Source organism: Chiroxiphia lanceolata, chromosome 5 (genome assembly GCF_009829145.1).
Source record: "Chiroxiphia lanceolata isolate bChiLan1 chromosome 5, bChiLan1.pri, whole genome shotgun sequence".
NCBI classification, from domain to species: Eukaryota; Metazoa; Chordata; class Aves; order Passeriformes; family Pipridae; genus Chiroxiphia; species Chiroxiphia lanceolata.
In genome coordinates this window covers 1,834,483-1,855,007 of record NC_045641.1, presented here as the reverse complement: position 1 = coordinate 1,855,007, position 20,525 = coordinate 1,834,483, and the positions used below count along the sequence as shown (strand labels likewise).

Here is a 20,525-nt window from a genome sequence, read left to right as displayed (position 1 = left end):
AGCTTCTCTGGGAATTCCATTCCAGACCCTCCCCACCCTTCTAGCCAGGAATTCCTTCCCAATATCCCATCTAGCCCTGCCCTCTGGCACTGGGAAGCCATTCCCTGTGTCCTGTCCCTCCAGGCCTTGTCCCCAGTCCCTCTCCAGCTCTCCTGGAGCCCCTTTAGGCCCTGCAAGGGGCTCTCAGCTCTCCCTGGAGCCTTCTCTTCTCCAGGTGAACATTCCCAGCTCTCCCAGCCTGGCTCCAGAGCAGAGGGGCTCCAGCCCTGGGAGTAGCTCCATGGCCTCCTCTGGACTCTCTCCAGCAGCTCCACGTCCTCCTGCTGTTGTTCCCAGGGCTGGAGGCAGCTCTGCAGGGGGGTCTCCCCTGAGGGGGCAGAGGGGCAGAATCCCCCCCTCCCCTGCTGCCCCCGCTGTGGGATCAGCCCAGGGCACGGGGGGGTTTCTGGGCTGGGTCATGTCCACCTTTTTATTCCCCAAGTTCTCCTCAGGGCTGCTCCCAAATACTCCTCCTTCCCAGGACAACACTTGATGCTTTATCTGCCTCATCTGGAAAAGCACCTCCAAAACACGCTGTGTTTGAGTTGCAACCCCAAAAGCATCACCAGTGCCCAACGAAAGCTCAGCAGCTCTTCCAGCACATCATCATGTGGGAGAAAAGCACCATCCAGCCCTGAAGGCTCAGAATTTGGGATATCCCCTGCTGCTGATGCCTCAGCAAATACCTCCTTCCCTTTCTCTTCACAGCAGCTCCTGCTGTGACACAGTAAATTAGAGCAGGGAAACGATCCAGCTTTGGGGGGAAGGGCTGGTTTTCTGGGGGGTTGCATCAGCTTTTTTCCCTGGTTTTGGCAGGATCAGCTCCCTGGTCTGGTTCACAGCAGGCCTGGTACAGCTGGGGGAGAGGGAATGAACAGGGAGATGAGCTCTGGAATGATAATGGTCCTGAAAATGGAGCTTTATCTGAAATTGGGATGAAGCATCGGGGGTGAAGAACGGAATGGCTCAAGGCAGAGCAGAGGGGGGAGGCAGGAGGAGCCAACACCTTGTGCAGGAGTCACTGCTCTTCCCACACCACCCTTGGGCCATTTGGCCTCGCTCCAGCCTAAGGAGGGATAACTTTAAGTCCTCAGCTTTGCTGAGCAGCAGATTTCTTATTCATTGCCTGTGTCTGGGAAATGCCTTCCCTGCTGCTGCTTCTCACATTAGGAAAAAGCTCCAAAACGGCCTGGTGGTGATAGACCAGATGTTGGGAAGCAAAGCACTTCACTCTTGGGGGATGACATTTCTGGTGGCTGTCCTTAACTAATTTTCATGTAATGGGAGCACTCGAGCACGTGGAGATGGAAAGAAAGTGGGTGAACCCCCCTGAGTGGTGACAGCACATCACTCCCCTCCCTTTGGTGTATTGAAATTCCTTAAGGAGGGAATTTGTTGGCTTTGTAATCGAAACACACACATGGACACAGAGCCAGGTCCAGAAAGTGTTTAAGCCTGAGTTTAACTCTCGGATACAAACATTGACTCATTGACCTGATGGATCACAGCATGATTTAGGTTGTAAGGACTTCAAAGATCATCCAGTTCCACCTCCTGCCATGGGCAGGGACACCTTCCACTATCCCAGGTTGCTCCAAGCCCTGTCCAGCCTGGCCTTGGACACTTCCAGGGATGGAATACTTGCTCTATAACTAGAGGTCCACCACAGTCACATCTCCATCAGAGCTGGTTGCCCTTTGTTCCCTTCACAGTGAGAAGTGAGGATGATTTTAGGGTGTGATTTTTCCGAATTGGTTTAAATTTTCTTTGCAATGAGACGAAGGGGCCTCTGAGGAGTCACCTCCTGGGAGTGCCTGTGGCTTCCTCCCGAGGATCAGGGAGCAGAGAGGTGACCTGCTCAGGTGGAATTATCCCTGGCACATCTGTTGCTGGGCCCCTTCCATGACTTTGCAGGTGGGCAGATCCATCCTTAAGCCTCCTCAGTAGGGCTTTCCACCCCGTATTAACTGGACTAGGGGACTGAATTAATTTGGCAGCTCCCACATCCCTGATGTCCAAACGCGCAAAGTCACGTAGCATCCATTTCCCACTGGAATTTCTCCCTGTAGCAGAGGAAACATCTGGAAATATCAGTGTGTTCTGGAAGGTGCTGGTCCTGCCCAGGCTTTCCAGTGTTGCCTCCGTGTTTTATTTTGCTCAGGCATTCTGGTTCTTCCCTGAGGCTCTTTTAATCTCCCGCTCCGTAACCTTTAAAAAGAGAGGTTTTAGTGGCCTCTGTAATGATTTTTCGGGGCCTGAATGTGGATGTTCCGAGCTGCTCTGAGGAAAGAGATTAATTCAATTTTCCTAAACTGGAAATGGACTGAAAAACCGAGAGGCTCCATTGACTTTTCTTCGCTCGGTTCTTGGTTGTGTTTAGCGAAACAATCAATGGAGTCGAACTTCTCAGCCTTCACATTTCCAGGCACACGAGCTGGGGAAGATGGGAATAAACATTTTTAAGTCTTTTTTTTGTTTGTTTTTTTGTTTGTTTGTTTGTTTTCTTTTTTCTTTTTTTTTTGACTGTTAGACTTGGCCAGAGCACGTTCCTCCCCGCGCCTTAAAAAAAACCCATCAGGGTAGATTCTGCTGGAAATGAATTACAAACAAATCCCCTCATTTATCCCTCTGAGGTGACAGTCTTTTGCTGATACGTGCTCTTTCTGGAGACTAATAAGTTTTTTGAATGTCGGTGGGGGAAAGTAAAAAAAAAAAACAAAACAAACCAAAAAGAAAAAAAAAATCAAAGTAATTACTTTGTGTTCCCAAGCTCCTTATTTGTGGAGGTGCATGTGTGTTTATCTCCCTCTGTCATGCTGCATTGCTAATGGTAATTAAAAGGGAAGGGATTTTTCTCGTTGGAAGCTTTTTCCTCCTGATTTTCTGCCTTTTGGTGACTTTGGCCTCCGTGACGAGACTTTGCCACCGGCCACTTCCTTGTAAAACTGCTTTAAGACGAGGTCTGAGTTTAGGGAATTAGCCTGTCTGGCTGGGATTGGATCATTTTGTTTCTCCAGGTCTGTTGGATGTGAGGTGGGTGTTGGTTTTTGTTGCAGAGCAGGTTTTGAAGGCACGTCCTGGGTGTCGGTCCCATGGTGGCTCTGGGAAATCACAGAGTGTTTATCCATGTTGGGTTTATTTGACTGCACAGGATTTGGGATGGGGGGGGGATGGCAGCAAAGATATGGAGCAAAACCAAGCAGTGCTTGGCCAGCAGTGGGGTGGTTGAGTTCACAAGGGGCTCTGATTTCCAGGGAAACCCAGGTAGGACACGTTGGTTTCCAGCCTTGAGTGTCCATCCCACACAGGAGGGGCTTCAGTCTCTCCCTGAATTTCAGTCTCTCCCTGAATTTCAGTCTCTCCCTGAGTTTCCTTTTTAACATGAAATACATGGGCTGGGAAGAGGCCACGGGGCTTTCCCAGCAGCTGTAGAGTTTGGAGATCAGGTCTTGAGTCTGATCAGGACATCAAACCCCAGCCCCACCACGGTGTGCAGGCTTTCCCCTGGGTTCACACGGGCTTTTCCACGCCAGAGAAATGTGAGGATGAGTGTGGAAGCTCATTTCCAGGTCCACATAAAGCATAAAACACATGGGATACACCACTGGCTCTAACCAGGAAGGGTCTGGGCAGGCTTTGTGTGCACAGAGAGCAGCTTTATTCACCTACTGGCTTTAAAACTTCCAAAGGAACATTCCAGCATTTCTCATCTCTCAGTCTGGTCCAAGGAGCTTCTCCTGGTCCCCTGCACTTCCATATCTTCAGGAATTCACACCAAGCCTCACACAGGGTGTTGGGCTGAACCCATGGCTGGAGACACTGAGCAACGTGCAGGGATGGAAGTGTTGATCCCATGGAAGTCCAAGTGAGGAGAAAGAGGGATTTCTGTTGGTTTTGCTCAGTTTAAGAGGTTTTTTTATGCTTTGGAGTGGCAAAGAGTGGCACCTGCAGCACATGGATGGGCTTCAGTGGATAGTCTGCATTTAGAATCATGGAATTTTTTAGGTTGGAAAAGCCCTCTGAGACCATCAAGTCCAAGTTCCCCCAGCCCTGTCCCATGTCCGCAAGTGCCACATCCACCCAGCTTTTAAATCCCTCCAGGAATGGGGACTCCATCACTGCCCTGGGCAGCTGTGCCAGGGCTGGATAACCTTTCTGGGGAAGAAACTTTCCCTAATATCCAACCTAAACCTCCCCTGGTACAACTTGAGGCCGTTTCCTGTTGGAAACTTGAGGCCTCTTGTCCTGTTTACTTGAGAGAAGAGACGAACCCTCAGTATGATCCAGAATCATCCCATGGGAATAAACCCCCTGTGAGTGAATGTGGATGTGAACTCCATGTCTGAGCTCTCCCATAACCTGCTTAAAGCTCCTATTTGGGCTAGAAATTGCTTTCTACTTCCATGTTTCCTGGGAGCTTCTGATTAGATGCCCAACAAACAGCTCTTAGGGGGAAAAACAGATTTTTAAGAAGAGAACTTGGTGTGACACACACCAAAAAAATCCCAAAGAGAGGGTGAACCATCAACAGCCATCCCAGGCATTTGCCTGCAGCTGAGGGAGAGGTAAATATTGGATTGAGTGCTGTGTTCAGTTCTGGGCCCTGAGCTCAGGAAGGCCCTGGAGGGGCTGGAGCAGGGGCAGAGAAGAGCAGCGAGGCTGGGGAAGGGACTGGAGCACAAGTGCTGGGAGGAGAGGCTGAGGGAGCTGGGGGGGCTCAGCCTGGAGAGGAGGAGGCTCAGGGGAGACCTCCTCACTCTCTTCAACTCCCTGACAGGAGGGGGGAGCCAGGGGGGGGTTGGTCTCTTTTCCCAGGCAATGATCAGCAAGACAAGAGGGCTCGGTCTTCAGCTGTGCCAGGGGAGGTTTAGGTTGGATATCAGGAAGAATTTCTTTGCAGAGAGGGTGCTCAGCCACTGGAATGGGCTGCCCAGGGAAGGGGTGGATTCTCCCTCCTTGGAGTTGTTTAAGGACAGACTGGATGTGGCATCAGTGCCATGGGCTGGGAACCACGGTGGGGTTGGATCAAGGGTTGGACTGGATGATCTCAGAGGGCTTTTCCAACCCAACTGATTCCATGATTCTGTGGTTCTGTGACTGTCAGCATCCCTCTTGCCTGGCTCCAGTCTGCAAATGGAAGCAATTAGAAACATGTCCTGCCTCTTTCCCAGCAGGCTCAGCTTTTCCTGCACAAGCCCCACAGACAGAGAAGACACATTTGAGTCCCTCAGCAGCAGATTGGTTTGCCCTGTCAGTCAGATCTCATTAGAAACTGCAAAGCTGCAGATGCTCCATAGCCCCTTCTCCGCTCCGGAATAACGGATCCCAGGGCTGTGAGACGTGTTGGAGTCACTGCTCATCACTTCTCTCTGCTCTGCACTCCCATATTTTCTCTCTCTCTCTGTTTCTCTCTCTCTCTCTTAATTTGATTCTGTGATTCTCTGATAATTAGATTGAGCCCAGAGCAGAGCATTTCAATCTGCTGAAGCAACAGCATCCCGGATTCGGGAATGTTTCCCTTGGAGCAGGCTGGGAGCGAGTGGAATAGGGGTGTCCCCTCACTTGGGGACAGGTGAGGACACAGCCACTCGTGGGAGAGGGGCTTCCAAGGGGAGAGCAATGGCCCAGGGGCCAATTCCTGGTGGGAAGGGAAGAGGGAAAATGAGCAGAGGGCAGAAGTGAGAGGATCAACGGGGTCAATCCATGACAGAACTTCAGAGCAGAGCAGGGATTCAGGGATAGCCCAGGAACCACAGCAGGGACAGGGATCCAGCTCCTTTAAGTCACTCAGGGGGGATTTAGACTGGATATTAGGAATCTTTTTCATGGAAGGGGTTGTAACAGGCTGCCCAGGGCAGGGGTGGAGTCACCACCCCTGGAAGTGTTCAGGGTGTGGATGTGGCACTTGGGGACATGGGTTGGTGGTGACCACGGGGGTGAAGTGGTTGCACTGGGCACTTGTGCTTAGGCAGGTTGAGACACATTCCTCCATTTCCCTCTGCAGTTAATTACTCTTTAATCACCAAAATCCTTAATTCCTTGACTTTTGGTTTGGTTTTGGGAGTTTTTTGGCCAACTCAAAGCTGGTAGTGAGTCCTTTGGCCAAGCCACGTGTTCTTATCAGTGTCTTCCAGGTCATCCAGTTCCAACCCCAACACCTTCCACTCTCCCAGGTTGCTCCAACCTGGCCTTGGACACTTCCAGTGATCCAGAGGCAGCCACAGCTTCTGTGGGCAACTCGTGCCCACCCTCACAACATCTAAATTCCTCTGAACATCAAACCTAAATCTCCCCTCTTTGAGTTTAAAACACTCCCCCTTGTCCTATCCCTGCCTCCCTGTGTATTCAGCCACCCCATTCAATGCAGTAACATCCTATTTTGGGGATTCAGCCACCCCATTCAATGCAGTAACATCCTATTTTGGGGATTCAGCCACCCCATTAGATGCAGCAATATCCTATTTTGGGAATTCAGCCACCCCATTAGGTGCAGTAACATCCTATTTTAGGTGTTCAGCCACCCCATTAGATGCAGCAACAACCTATTTTGGGTATTTTGGGGATTCAGCCATCCCAGAAGATGCAGTAACATCCTATTTTGGGTGTTCAGCCACCCCATTAGGTGCAGTAACATCCTGTTTTGGGTGTTCAGCCACCCCATTAGATGCAGTAACATCCTATTTTGGGGTGTTATCCACCCCATTTCATTCAGTAACATCTTATTTTGGGTGTTCAGCCACCCCATTAGATGCAGTAACATCCTATTTTGGGGGATTTTGGGGATTCAGCCACCCCATTCGATGCAGTAACATCCTATTTTGGGGATTCAGCCACCCCATTAGATGCAACAGCAACCTATTTTGGGTATTTTGGGGATTCAGCCATCCCAGAAGATGCAGTAACATCCTATTTTGGGTGTTCAGCCACCCCATTCAATGCAGTAACATCCTATTGTGGGGATTCAGCCACCCCAGTGGATGCAGCAACATCCTATTTTGGGGATTGAGCCACCCCATTAAATGCAGTAACATCCTCTTTGGGGATTCAGCCACCCCATTAGATGCAGTAACATCCTACTTCGGTATTCAACCCCCCCAGTGGATGCAGCAACATCCTATTTTGGGGGATTCAACCACCCCAATAGTTCCCCACAAGCTCTTTTTGGGTCCATCTGAAAGCTTTTGGTCTGCCTGAGTTGGAATTTGGATACCAAAATACGACTGTCATAATTATCCACTGACCTCCAGCCTGGAAGGAGACGAGCTGTCCCTAAAGGAGAGCTGTGATTTTTGCAGTAAAAACCCAAATCCTCAGAGGGAGAGATGATGATTCCTCAGCTGCCAAAGGGGCACGAAAGCCGGGAATGCAGATGAGGCGTCGCCTGTCCGTCCAGGGCGGTGCCTGACATTAAAAATTCCGACTGGAGCGCCGGAAACGCGGAGGGAAGGAGGTGAATTATTGATGGGGAGCGAGCCTTTCCATCTCTGACAGATGGAGGCTGTCTGGGAACGTTCTGCAGGGCGGCATCTGCGCGGGGCCCGATTGGCGTCCCCGAACTTTCGCGCGTCAGATGTCGGGTATCAACACGCCGGCTCCGATGGAGCAATTAAATGTGTCCCGTGATAAACCTCAGCTTGGAGCCAAGAGAAATCCGTGGCTCAGGTGAAGCCCGAACTCCTCGATTTTTAGGGAGATATTAAAATAATCACACCTGGAGCACGGCACGGAATGCACACATATGATGTCAATCCATCGGAATATTCAGGAGATGGTCGGCAGTGTGTAAACTCCCCCTCGGATTTTCCTGAAGGCTGTAAAGCTCCCCTTGTATTTGACGATTTGTGTTGCAGATTTGAGATGAAATGATGTGGGAAAGGCGTAAAATCCAGGTGACATCTCACAGGCACATTAACATGGAAAGCTGGAGTTGGCCTAAGTGCACATGGGAGTTGTAGCTCAGATACAGATTCCACGTTGTCATAGAATCACAGAATCCCAGAATGAGCCAGGTTGGAAAAGCCCTCCGAGATCATCCAGTCCAACCCTCGCTCCAACCCCGCCGTGGTTCCCAGCCCATGGCACTGATGCCACATCCAGTCTGTCCTTAAACACCTCCAGGGACGGTGACTCCACCCCCTCCCTGGGCAGCTGAGCACTCTCCATGGAAAACATTCCTTCCTGATGTCCAACCTGCCCCTGCCCTGGCACAGTTTGAGGCCGTGCCCTCTTGTCCTTCTGCTGGTTCCCTGGAGCAGAGCCCGACCCCCCCGGCTCCCTCCTCCTGTCAGGGAGTTGCAGAGAGTGAGGAGGTCTCCCCTGAGCCTCCTCCTCTCCAGGCTGAGCCCCCCCAGCTCCCTCAGCCTCTCCTCCCAGCACTTGTGCTCCAGTCCCTTCCCCAGCCTCGCTGCTCTTCTCTGCCCCTGCTCCAGCCCCTCCAGGGCCTTGCTGAGCTCAGGGCCCAGAGCTGGACACAGCACTCCAGGGGTGGCCTCCCCAGCGCCCAGCCCAGGGGCACAAGCCCTGCCCTGCTCCTGCTGCCACACTCTTCCTCAGCCAGCAGTTTTCTCTGGCACACTGATTTGTTAGACCCAACCATCCTTACTCCAGGCAGACACTGATTTGTTAGACCCACCCATAGTTACTACAGCCAGACATTGATTGTTGGACCCAACCATACTTACTAGAGGCAGATATGGACTTGATATTCTAGTCCATAATTACTACAGGCAAACACTGACTTGTTGGACCCAACCACAGTCTACTACAGGCAAACATTGAGTTGTTGGACCCAACCGTGACCTACTACAGGCAGACATGGACTTGATATGTCAGACCATACTTACTACAGGCACACACTGACTTCTTGGACCTGATCACAACCTACTACAGGCAGACGCTGACTTGATGTACCAGACCATAGTTACTACAAGCAAACACTGACTTCTTGGACCCCACCATAGTCTACTACAGGTAGACACTGACTTGCTGAACCCAACCATACTTACTACAGCCAGACATTGATGGATAGACCCAACCATCCTTACTCCAGGCAGACATTGATTTGTTGGACCCAACCACAACCTACTACAGGGAGACATGGACTTGATATTCTGGATCATAATTACTACAGGCACACAGTGACTTGATGAACCTTACCACAGCCTACTACTGGACCTGAGCACAACTACTACAGGCACACACTGACTTCATGTACTAGACCTTACTTACTACAGCAGACCTTGATTTGTTAGACCCAACCATAGTTACTCCAGCCAGACTTTGATTTGTTAGACCCAACCATACTTACTCCAGGCAGATCTTGATTTGTTAGACCCAACCTTACTTACTACAGGCAGACATTGATTTGTTGGACCCAGCCATACTTACTACAGCCAGACATTGATGGTTAGACTCAACCATACTTACTCCAGGCAGACACTGAATTGTTGGACCCAACCACGACCTACTACAGGCAGACATGGACTTGATATTCTGGATCATAATTACTACAGGCACACAGTGACTTGTTGGACCTTACCACAGCCTACTACTGGACCTGAGCACAGCCTACTACAGGCACACACTGACTTCATGTACCAGACCTTACTTACTACAGGCGGACACTGACTTGTTGGACCCAACCACAACCTACTAGAGGTAGACACTGACTTGTTGAACCCAACCATATTTACTCCAGACAGACACTGATTTGTTAGATCCAACCATAGTTACTCCAGGCAGACACTGATTGTTAGACCCAACCATACTTACTCCAGGCAAACCTTGATTTGTTAGACCCAACCATACTTACTCCAGGCAGACACCGATTGTTGGACCCCCTGGAAGTCCCTCCACCTCCCCGTGTCACAGCCTGTCCTCTGCTGTACTCAGCAGGTCCCATCCACGTGTCCTCCGCCCGCCAGCAGCTCCCAAACATTCCTGCTCTTATTAGAGCTCCACAGGCTCTCCCCACTGAGCATCTCCCTGGTTTTACACCCAGTTCCGAGCCACTCGATCCTAAACAAAGCCAGGCTTTTGCCACAGGAACTGTTGTTCCCAGAGGGGAGCTAAAATTGTGGGATTTTTTTTGCCGACGGGAGCAATTTGCAGCCCTTTCCGTGGAACTGCTGACTCCCCCTGCTTCCAGGCTGCATTCATTTCCACATTTCCTCTCATTTATGCACGAGGCAAAGGGAAAAACCCCTTAATATTCTTTATGAACTGGCAGATGGCATAGGGAATTTTTTTTTTTTCTTTTTTTACCACGTGCAGTAAAATGCAAATGTGTGTGGCTTATTTGCAAATGCTGGCATTAATAGTTGATATTTAAACAGGTCAGATTAGCACTTTTACTGATCTATTAAAAAGATTCCCCCCCCCCAATCATTTGCACACTCAAAATCAATTTTAATACAACATGTAAATTGAATTTAATTTTTTTTTACATATAAAATTGCATTTATCTGCTCTAGCCATTAAATTTACTGTTTAATATGTACTTTCCAGCTCACTTGGCTAGAATTTCTTTGCTCTTTATCTGTATAAATTTAATTAGCCTCGATATCATCAGTATATTATAGAACTAATTAAAGATTTAGATAAGTGCTGAGGGTGCTTGTTTAATACCCTGTAAAGTTCCATTTGGAGAGGGAGGATTTCCATCTCTCATCCTAGATCAGCCAGTTTGGAGCTACAAGGAGTTGTCTCAGACATTGTTTTGTTTTGTATTTTTTTTTTTAATTATTTAATGGGGTTTAATGGATTTATCCTCCCTTTGAAGAGCTGTGTAATTCCTGTGGATCACAGAGGGCTTGGAGTTGTTCAGGGGTGGGGTTTAAGTGCTCTGTGTGTGTGTGTTTTCCCCTCATGGTGATACTCAGAGATCCCCAGGCATCCCCATTCCCGGAGTTATGGGATCGTAATTCCATCATTATAAATTATGGATTATGAAATACAGATTATGAGTTATGAATAATTCCATAGTTGTGAGTTATTATGAATTATGGAGGTTGGAAAAGACCTCCAAGATCGTCAAGTCCAACCTGTGACTGATCAGCACCAAGTGCCACAGACGGTCATTCCTTGGACACCTCCAGGGGTGGGGACTCCAAACCTCCCTGGGCAGCCCCTGCCAATGTTTAACAACCCTTTCCATGAGGAAATTCCTCCTCATGTCCAACCTGAACCTCCCCTGGCACAGCTTGAGGCCTGTCCTCTTGTCCTGTCCTGTTGTCCCCTTAGGAAGGTGGCAAAAGGGATTTGGGAAAATCAAGTTGTGAGAATGTTGCAGGTTGGAAAATAAGTAGTTTGAGGTGAAACCCTCAAAGTACAAAGACCACTTTCCACTCTCCATGGTTCAGAGAATCATAGAATCCAAGAATCCCAGAATCACTGAGGTTGGAAAAGACCTCAAAGATCCTCAAGCCCACCCTGTGCCCAATGCCCACCTTGTCCCCCAGCCCAGAGCACTGAGGTCAGGCCTTCCTTGGACACCTCCAGGGATGGGGACTCCACCCTGGGCAGCCCCTGCCAAGGCCTGACCACCCTTTCCATGAGAAAATTCCTCCTGATGTCCAACCTGACCCTCCCCTGGCACAGCTCGAGCTCATTTCCCAGCAGGGCCACGTTGCCCAAGGCACGAGCGACAAACCACAGGAGGAAGGGAGAAAGGGAATAAGAAGGAAATATTAAAGGTAGAGCTTGGAAATATCAGGATAAAAAGGAGGAGAGGGAAAAGGAGAGACCTTTGGGAAGAGTGTTGATGTTCTTCACGTACTCTACCTTTCTCTTTGCTAATTATCTCCACGTTTCAGAGGTGATTTATCATCTGTGTCTCACAAAAAGGGTTTGTAGCGAGAGAAGACCAAGTGCTTCAGTCCCACAGAGCTGCCATTGCACCCCAAAAATGTTGTCTGGGGGTTTTTATCCAAAATTGCTTAATTTATGTAGGAAGCACCACTCAGGTGAGCTGATTTGTGTGTGGTGTTTCCTGCACTGTCTCTGTGGTTTCAACTTGAAAGGGGAAAGTAATTAGATTTTATAATGTGGCTGCCTTTAATTAGAAGGTTGGTCTTATGGCTTTTGAATAAATACACTGATTTTTGTTGCTCATGCACTGCAGTGAGTACAGTGCTGATCAAGGTGTGAGGGTTTCCCATCTCTGATACCGTTTTCTGCCTCGAAAAAATAGTTTAATATTTTTAATATTAATTTTTAATTCTTTTAAAGGAAAAAAAAAAGCCAATATTATCCTTCCACACCAGCCTTGATTACCTGTTCAGGGCTGTGATTTGCAGCTTGAAGCACCATTATATTATAAATTCACTTTTATTTCTCCCCCTCGTGCTTTGTTTTCTTTCCCAACCCATTTCACATCTTGGATGTTTGAACCTTTTAGGCTTTGAAGTGTTTTTTCGACATTCTGGACACGCTTTTCCTGCAGAGCCTTCTGGGCTCTCTGCCCCCAAATTGTGCCCTGTGTGGTGGTGGCACATCTCCTGAGGGGCTGTGGGTGAGGTGCTTCTAGAGAACGTGTTGATCACAGTGGCACAAACATTTTTGGCCCAATTTTGGGTTCCTTCCACAGCCAACGGAGACATGTGGGGGTTCCTCACCCCAGGCAGTGAGAGGTGTCTTGGCTTGGTGTCCAAGAGGAGCTGAGGTTGACTTAGAACAGCAAAACCACCTCTGGGAATTCTCCTTGGAGCACTTTGGGTTCTTCCGGAGGCAGAGAAGGATCATTCCCTGTTGTTGTCCCCAGAACTGCTCCGGGTTAATTAAAAATCAGGGAAGGAATCTTAAGAAATTTCCATCAGGATCCACATTCCCCTGTGAAATGGAGTCCTGAGGGTGATGGAATTCCCTTATTTTAAGGTTGTAACTGCAGCTACAGGATGAGCAGTGGTGGATGATCTTTAAGGTCCCTTCCACCCCAAACCATTCCATGATATGAATCCATTCCATGATGTGATGTAGCAGACGCCTCCCATCCCAATTTTCTGTTTCGTTATCAGAAGCTCAGAAGATGGAACAACCAGCTTTAAAATGCTGCTCCTTGAAATGTATGCAAACATCTCTTCAGCCTTCCTGAGGAATTCCAGGAACTGCTGCTTTCCATGGATTTTTCCTTTGCTTGGTGTTTTCAGAGCTCGTATTGCCAAACCCCAGGTGCTGGAGCTCATCCCTCCTGCCCCTGGAACCGTCATCTCCGTCCTCATCTCTCTCCCTTTCCCACCTCAGATGTCTCCACACAGGCAGAAATTGTCTCCTTGGGGAAGATAATTCTTCAGGGATTCTCTCCTTGGTCAAGCCAGGCCTGAAAATACATTTTTTTTCTGCATTACTCAACTGAAGATATTTGACTGAAGTAATTTCTTGCTGCATTTGCCCTTTTTGCCCTCACTCACATCCCCCCTCGTATTTAAATGTCCTAGTTCCACCAGGATCTGCAAATATCAGAACTGAGCGACTTTATAACCACAGATTTGGGGTTATTTTCATCTTCATTTGCTTTCCTGTGCTGTCTGGTGGGTTTTCACGGCATCACAGCATGGTTTGGGTCAAAAGGGACCTTAAAGCCCATCCAGTTCCAACCCCACCACCTTCCACTATCCCAGGTTGCTCCAACCTGGCCTTGGACACTCCCAGGGATCCAGGGGCAGCCACAGCTTCTCTGGGCAACCCATGCCAGTCTTTCACCACCCTCATCATAAAACATTCCTTAAATCCTGTCTTAAAACCTCCCCTCATTTAGTTTTTATCCAGATTTTTAGTGTGCTTCCTACTTAACCTTTTTGACTTTCCTATTAGAGCAGCACTTCTGGGGGCTGTCAAAGTGCCTCCCAAATTCCCCAAAAGAGAGGGAGATAAGGCACAAAATGTATATATACCCTTTTTTTTTTTTGTTCCCTCTGGGTAAATCACACCCAGCTCTGAGTTCTTGCCTTGTGCTTCTCTTTCTGTCTCCACTGCTCAGAGCAGCCCCCGGCTCCCTAACGAAGGAATAATTAAAGTGAGATCCTTTATTCCTCTCACCTGAAGGTCCTTCTCTGAAGAAGAGATCAAGTCACTCCCAGGGAAAAATCAGAATTTCATTTCGAATTCACCTGGCCACCTTTTGAAAAAGGTTTTTTTTGGATGCAGGAGGCCTTGGGTTACAGGTGAACATTAACATTTAAATGGAGGAGGGTATTAATAGCCCTCAGAGGAGCTGATTGCCATTCCTGAGAGGTTATTTTTTTTCCTAAGTGAGAAAGCTTCTTAATTTTTGTTCTCTTTCTCCAAGTATGGAGTTCAAGGTACCATTTTTAATATATATATATATTTATATATATATGTGCTCAAAACGCCCCCTTCCAAAATGGCTTCTTTGTTGACAAATTGATATTTTCTTTTAAAAGTGCTGTTTAAAAAACAAACTGGTTTGTGGCTTAATTGGCTTTTTTTTCAGCTTTGGTGTGGGATGTTTTTTTCCTGCCCCTGGGAAGCATTTCCACCAGGGATATTCACCCTTCCCTGTGTGCTCTTAGCACAGAGCTGTTCTTCGTGCCAGGGTGGATCTTCCTGGGCCAATTCCAGGAGGAAAAAATGCATTTTGAGCTTTAGGTTTAAGTATTATTTGCTCTTGGGTTTGTCCTGCAAAAAATGCCCAAAAAACTCAAGGCACCTTTGAACCCAATCCCACTGTCAGTGGAAGAGATCACAGATGTCAAGGTTGGGACATGAGTTAATCACGTGAAGGATGGATTTTATTATTAAAAAATAACAAATCTTGGTCATCCAAGCCATCAAAACTAGTTGGCCATCCTGTATGAGCAGCATATTAATGACTTTGGATATTTTGGATATTTTAACTCCCCCAAAATAAGGCCATTGACGCTAAAGCTGAGCTTAAGTGGAGGGTTTGACCAGGGATTTAAGATCCTGAAGAGCTAAAGGTTTTGGAGCCAGATTAATGCTTCCTTGCCCTTGTGAAACAGCACTTTATTTCCGTAGGAAATCAGGAGAGATGCTCCAGAAGGATCTGCCCCAGGTTTGGGGTATAAAACCTCTCCTATCAGATCGACTCAACAAGTCCCATCGATGCTTTTTGGCAAAATATAAATAAAATTATAAATGAGTGAATAAACACGCAAACAGAAAGGTTTCCCTGGTGAGTTCCCAGGTCACTTTGTTCCCATCAGCTGCATTTCTGACTTCTTAGAGTCCTTGGAATGGTTTGGGTTGGAAAAGATCTTAAAGCTTATCCATTCCCACCCCTGCCATAGGCAGGGACACCTTCCACTATCCCAGCTTGCTCCAAGCCCTGTCCAACCTCAGACATTTCATACTCAGGTGAATACATTTGTAAATTCAGCTTTAATCTCTTCTCACCCCAAATATCCCATTTTTGAGCCCTGGAAGCTCTTACTGCCCAGGTTGGTGATCTGTGTAGGGTAAATCAGCTTCCACGTGCCCAGGTTAAAGCCAAAAGAAAGCTTGGGAAGCCAAATTTCCTCTTTGGTTAGGTGTGCTAATCCCATATTATCATTTATTAACCTGTTTGTCAGATGATGGAAGGAGCTCTCGATGAATATTAATTCTCCTCCCTGGTTTTAAAAGCTCACCTTTAAAAAAAAAAGCCAAAGGATTTCGCTGAGCAGATCCCCCTCACCCGGCGTCCATTTGTTGCCCCCCATCCCATCCTTGCTTCCCACAACCTCCCCTTGCTAATCAAAGGAGCCTAAATTAAAAAAAATCACAGAGCAGGAGGCTCATCCCACCCCCTTTCTTTCATATTTCATTATTTGATAACATCAAAAAACGAGTCCATCGGAGCTGCTCGGGCGAAGGCAAACAGGAGTGGGCCTGATCAATATTTATTAATACTTTCAAAGACAAGGGAGGCAAAGTCGAGCAGACTTGGTAATGGAGTGAATAATTACTCATGCAAATAGGGTTTGGCCCCAGGCAGTGCCAAGCCAAGGCAGCAGGTTTTTAATTGTACCCAATTAAAAATGCAGCACCTTTCGCTCTCTCTCTCCTGCTGTCTCGTTTTATTTTTTAGAGGAAGTTTTTAATTAAAAAATAATCTGATCTCGGGAAGAGTGGCAGGTGAATCCTGTGGTTGTTAGGGGCAGAATTATTCTTCGGTTGGCTGAGATTTGGGAGAGGTGAGAAGGAAGGAAGGTGGAAGGATGTGGGGGAAAGACGGGCCTCTGTCGCTGAGCTCGTCCAGTGATCCCTTTGTGCTCCAGACACAGCAGATTTAGTCCTTTCTCTTTATTTTAAGGTGCTCTGTGACCTTGGGAAGGTGAAGTCCTGTGCTTTGGAGCAAAAAAGACTTGCCATCCCCATCCCTGGAAGTGTCCAAGGCCAACTTGGAGCAAAAAAGTCTTGCCATCCCCATCCCTGGAAGTGTCCAAGGCCAGCTTGGAGCAACCTGGGATAGTGGAAGGTGTTTGGGTTGGAACAGGATGAGCTGTGAGGTCCCTTCCAACCCAAACCTTCTGGGGTTGTATCGACTGTCCCGTGTGATGGGGTGGCACAGAGTGTTTTGGGGTTCCCTGTCACACACACGGGATTTGGGAGAGGTGAGAAGGAAGGAAGGTGGAAGGACATGGTGGAAAAATGGGCCTGTGTCGCTGAGCTCATCCAGTGATCCCTTTGTGCTTCAGACACAGCAGATTTAGTCCTTTCTCTTTATTTTAAGGTGCTCTGTGACCTTGGGAAGGTGAAGTCCTGTGCTTTGGAGCGAAAAAGACTTGCCATTTCCATCCCTGGAAGTGTCCAAGGCCGAGTTGGAGCAACCTGGGATAGTGGAAGGTGTCAGGGTTGTAACTGGATGAGCCGTGAGGTCCCTTCCAACCCAAACCTTCTGGGATGGTATCGACTGTCCCGTGTGATGGGATGGCACAGAGTGTTTTGGAGTTCCCTGTCACACACACGGGATTTGGGAGAGGTGAGAAGGAAGGAAGGTGGAAGGACATGGTGGAAAAATGGGCCTGTGTCGCTGAGCTCATCCAGTGATCCCTTTGTGCTTCAGACACAGCAGATTTAGTCCTTTCTCTTTATTTTAAGGTGCTCTGTGACCTTGGGAAGGTGAAGTCCTGTGCTTTGGAGCGAAAAAGACTTGCCATTTCCATCCCTGGAAGTGTCCAAGGCCGAGTTGGAGCAACCTGGGATAGTGGAAGGTGTCAGGGTTGTAACTGGATGAGCCATGAGGTCCCTTCCAACCCAAACCTTCTAGGATGGTATCGACTGTCCCGTGTGATGGGATGGCACAGAATGTTTTGGGGTTCCCTGTCACGCACACAGGAACTGAGATCAGCAGCTGGCACAGGGTGACATTCCCAACCTGAGGAATTTGTAGGGCTGCAGGACTCTCCTAAATCCCTTCTGCAAAGAGCAGCTGGCACAGGGATGTGCAGGGGCCCATCCTTACCTCCCCCCTCTCCTCGGGAGCTGCACAAACCCCCTCTTTTATCAGGCTAAACCAGGGGGATTTGGGGATCTGTGTTACCCAGCTGTTCTCCAGTGGTTTGTCTGCTTTCCCTTTCTTTTTCCTAAAGGAAACACTCCCACTGAGGCAGTTCTACACCATGATATGATATCTATATATCTCTACACATCTTTATCTATATTCTGGTTTCTCCATGGAGGATCCCAGTGGTATCTCAGCTGCTGGTAACTTCTGGAAGAGAGGAGCCCTCAGTTCCCCACAGTTTGTGTTTTAGCTCAGGATGGAAGAGTGTGAGGAGCCAACTTGGGAGGTTTGTCCCCCCCTGTGCCTGTAGGTGCCCACTTGGCATCTCCTGATGTTCAGCTCCTGAGGGCTGGGAGAGCTGGGAATGTTCCCCTGGAGAAGAGAAGGCTCCAGGGAGAACTGAGAGCCCCTTGCAGGGCCTAAAGGGGCTCCAGGAGAGCTGGAGAGGGACTGGGGACAAGGGATGGAGGGACAGGACACAGGGAATGGCTTCCCACTGCCAGGGGGCAGGGATGGATGGGATATTGGGAGGGAATTGCTGTCTGGGAGGGTGGGGAAGGTCTGGAATGGAATTCCCAGAGAAGCTGTGGCTGCCCCTGGATCTCTGGGAGTGTCCAAGGCCAGGTTGGAGCAACCTGGGAGAGTGGAAGGTGTTGGGGTTGGAACTGATTGATCCTTTAAGGTGCCTTCCAACCCAAACCATCCTGGGATTCTGTGATGGTGTTCCACAGGAAGATGTTTGTGCTCTCTTTGTGCAGCACCTGATGTTTCTCTGCTGAATAAAAGCAAGAGTTGATGCCATTTTTAGGAAGGAATGTTTTCCATGGAGTGTGCTCAGCCATTGGAATGGGCTGCCCAGGGAGGGGGTGGATTCTCCATCCCTGGAGGTGTTTGGGATGAGACTGGATGTGGCATCAGTGCCACGGGCTGGGAACCACAGCGAGGTTGGAGCCAGGGTTGGACTGGATGATCTCGGAGGGCTTTTCCAACCCGACCGATTCCGTGATCCTGCGATTCCGCAGGAATAAAGGTCTGGAGCATTTACCGAGGCGGTTTTCTCCTTTGCTTGCTTTGCAGGCAGTACTATGAGATGCTCTACAACACGGCAGACGAGCTGCTGAACCTGGTGGTGGATCAGGGGGTGAAGTACACGGAGCTGGAATACATCTACGCCCTCAACCTGCTGCACCGCAGCCAGACGGGCGTGGGCGACCAGACCACGCAGAACATGAGGCTGCAGCGGCTCAAGGAGATCATCTGTGAGCAGGCTGCCATCAAACAGGCCACCAAGGACAAGAAGATCACCACAGTGTGACCCACCCTGCCCCTCACACCCTTAGGAGAGCCGGGACTGGCAGGTGGCAGGTCCAGGCCTCTGTTTGTGTGCTGGTGGGGAGGGAAATGCCACCTGGGATTTGGGGTTGGGGTTGTTTTTTGGGGGGGGTCTGATGTTTATTCATCATCATGCTTCTTCATGTGTTCTCCCACAGCAGGACCAGGAACCCTGGTGGAGTTTGGGGTGGGATAGTTGGCTTTGCTCTGCTCTGCTCTGCTTTGGGGGGTAAAATGAGCTGCTGTCTCTGGTGGGGTGGGCAAACAGAAGATCTCACGCTGGGTCGGGTCAAGAAGTCCAGACCACACTAAATAAGCAGCACCATGACAGTCAAGCACAGTCCTGTGGGGATCTTGATGGTTTTGAGCCCTGTTTTGGGGCCAGCTCAGCTCTGCCACAAGTTCTCCATGAGAGTTTTCTCCATGTGAAAAGTGGAGAAGCTCCACATGAAGTTTTCTGCTGTTCCCACTGCAAAGAGACCTCGTTGTTTACTCCTTCAGCTGATACATCCTTCAGCCAGTTCTCAGTGTGGGAGGGAACACGGGACCATTTGTTTCCCACTTGTACTTTTTCATTATCCTGGAGCCATCTGCCACCGGGCAACGGCGGCTGCAGGAGAGAATTGCCAACCTAAGATAATAACAAAGCTAAATTCTCTTGTTCCCAGTGTATCTTTGGAGCCTGCCCAGCTCCAAAGGCATTTTGTAATTGTCACTTGATGTTCTGGAAGGACACACGGGGTGATGTGGCTCAGCACTGATGATCAGCAAGGGCAGGAGGGCAGATCCAAGCTCTGTGGGCTGAGGGACACTCAGGTCACCATTCCTGCCCTGCCCTGACCATATTCCTCAAAAATAAAGTCACACTCCACTTGTATTTGGCAAATAAATTGTTGACCCAGCTGGGTTTCACTTCTTGAGAAAGGTTCTCCCTGAGCTGTGTAACTTGGGTGTCCTGAAACTGCAAAATTAAAGGATGTTTAAAGACTCTTCAAAGGCTCTTCTGCTCTGTCTGGGTTTTTTTTTTTTTTTGTAACAACTGTGGGTTCATGGTGATTAAAAAGTTCCTTTCCAGGTCCGAATTCACGATGTTCTCCAAGGTTCCATCAGCATGGAAATGACCCGAATCATTCAGTCCAGTCCTCAAGAAGCTTCTCAACATCCATGAATTCAGGCTGAGCTCCTGTGGCCTCGTGTCAGACTTTTTATTCCTGAGTTCAGACTGAGCTCCTGTGGCCTAATTCAAACTGGGTTTTATTCCTGAATTCAGACTGAGCTGCTGCTGTGGCCTAATGTCAGACTGGGTTTTATTCCTGAATTCAGATTGAGCTTCTGTGGCCTAATTCAGACTGGGTTTTATTCCTAAATTCAGACTGGGTTTTACTCCTGAATTCAGACTGAGCTGCTGCTGTGGCCTCATGTCAGACTGGGTTTTATTCCTGAATTCAGACTGGGTTTTATTCCTGCATTCAGACTGAGCTTCTTTGGCCTCATGTCAGACTGGGTTTTATCCTTGAATTCAGGCTGTGTTTTATTCCTAAATTCAGACTGTGTTTTATTCCTAAATTCAGACTGGGTTTTATTCCTAAATTCGGACTGGGTTTTATTCCTGAATTCAGACTGAGCTGCTGTGGCCTAATTCAGACTGGGTTTTATTTATTTTATGAGGGGAAAATTCCCTCTCAAAGTG

General features: G+C 48.6%; 1 protein-coding gene across 1 annotated transcript in view; it reads left to right on the top strand.

Moving 5' to 3' along the window:
- Positions 1-19,831, top strand: part of EXOC4 (exocyst complex component 4) — a 304,003-nt gene extending 284,172 nt beyond the window's left edge. The window contains 1 exon segment of the mRNA XM_032687270.1: positions 18,581-19,831. Within this exon segment, the coding sequence (XP_032543161.1) occupies positions 18,581-18,818 (238 nt within the window). The 3' untranslated portion in view covers positions 18,819-19,831.
- Positions 19,832-20,525: the final 694 nt, after the last annotated feature.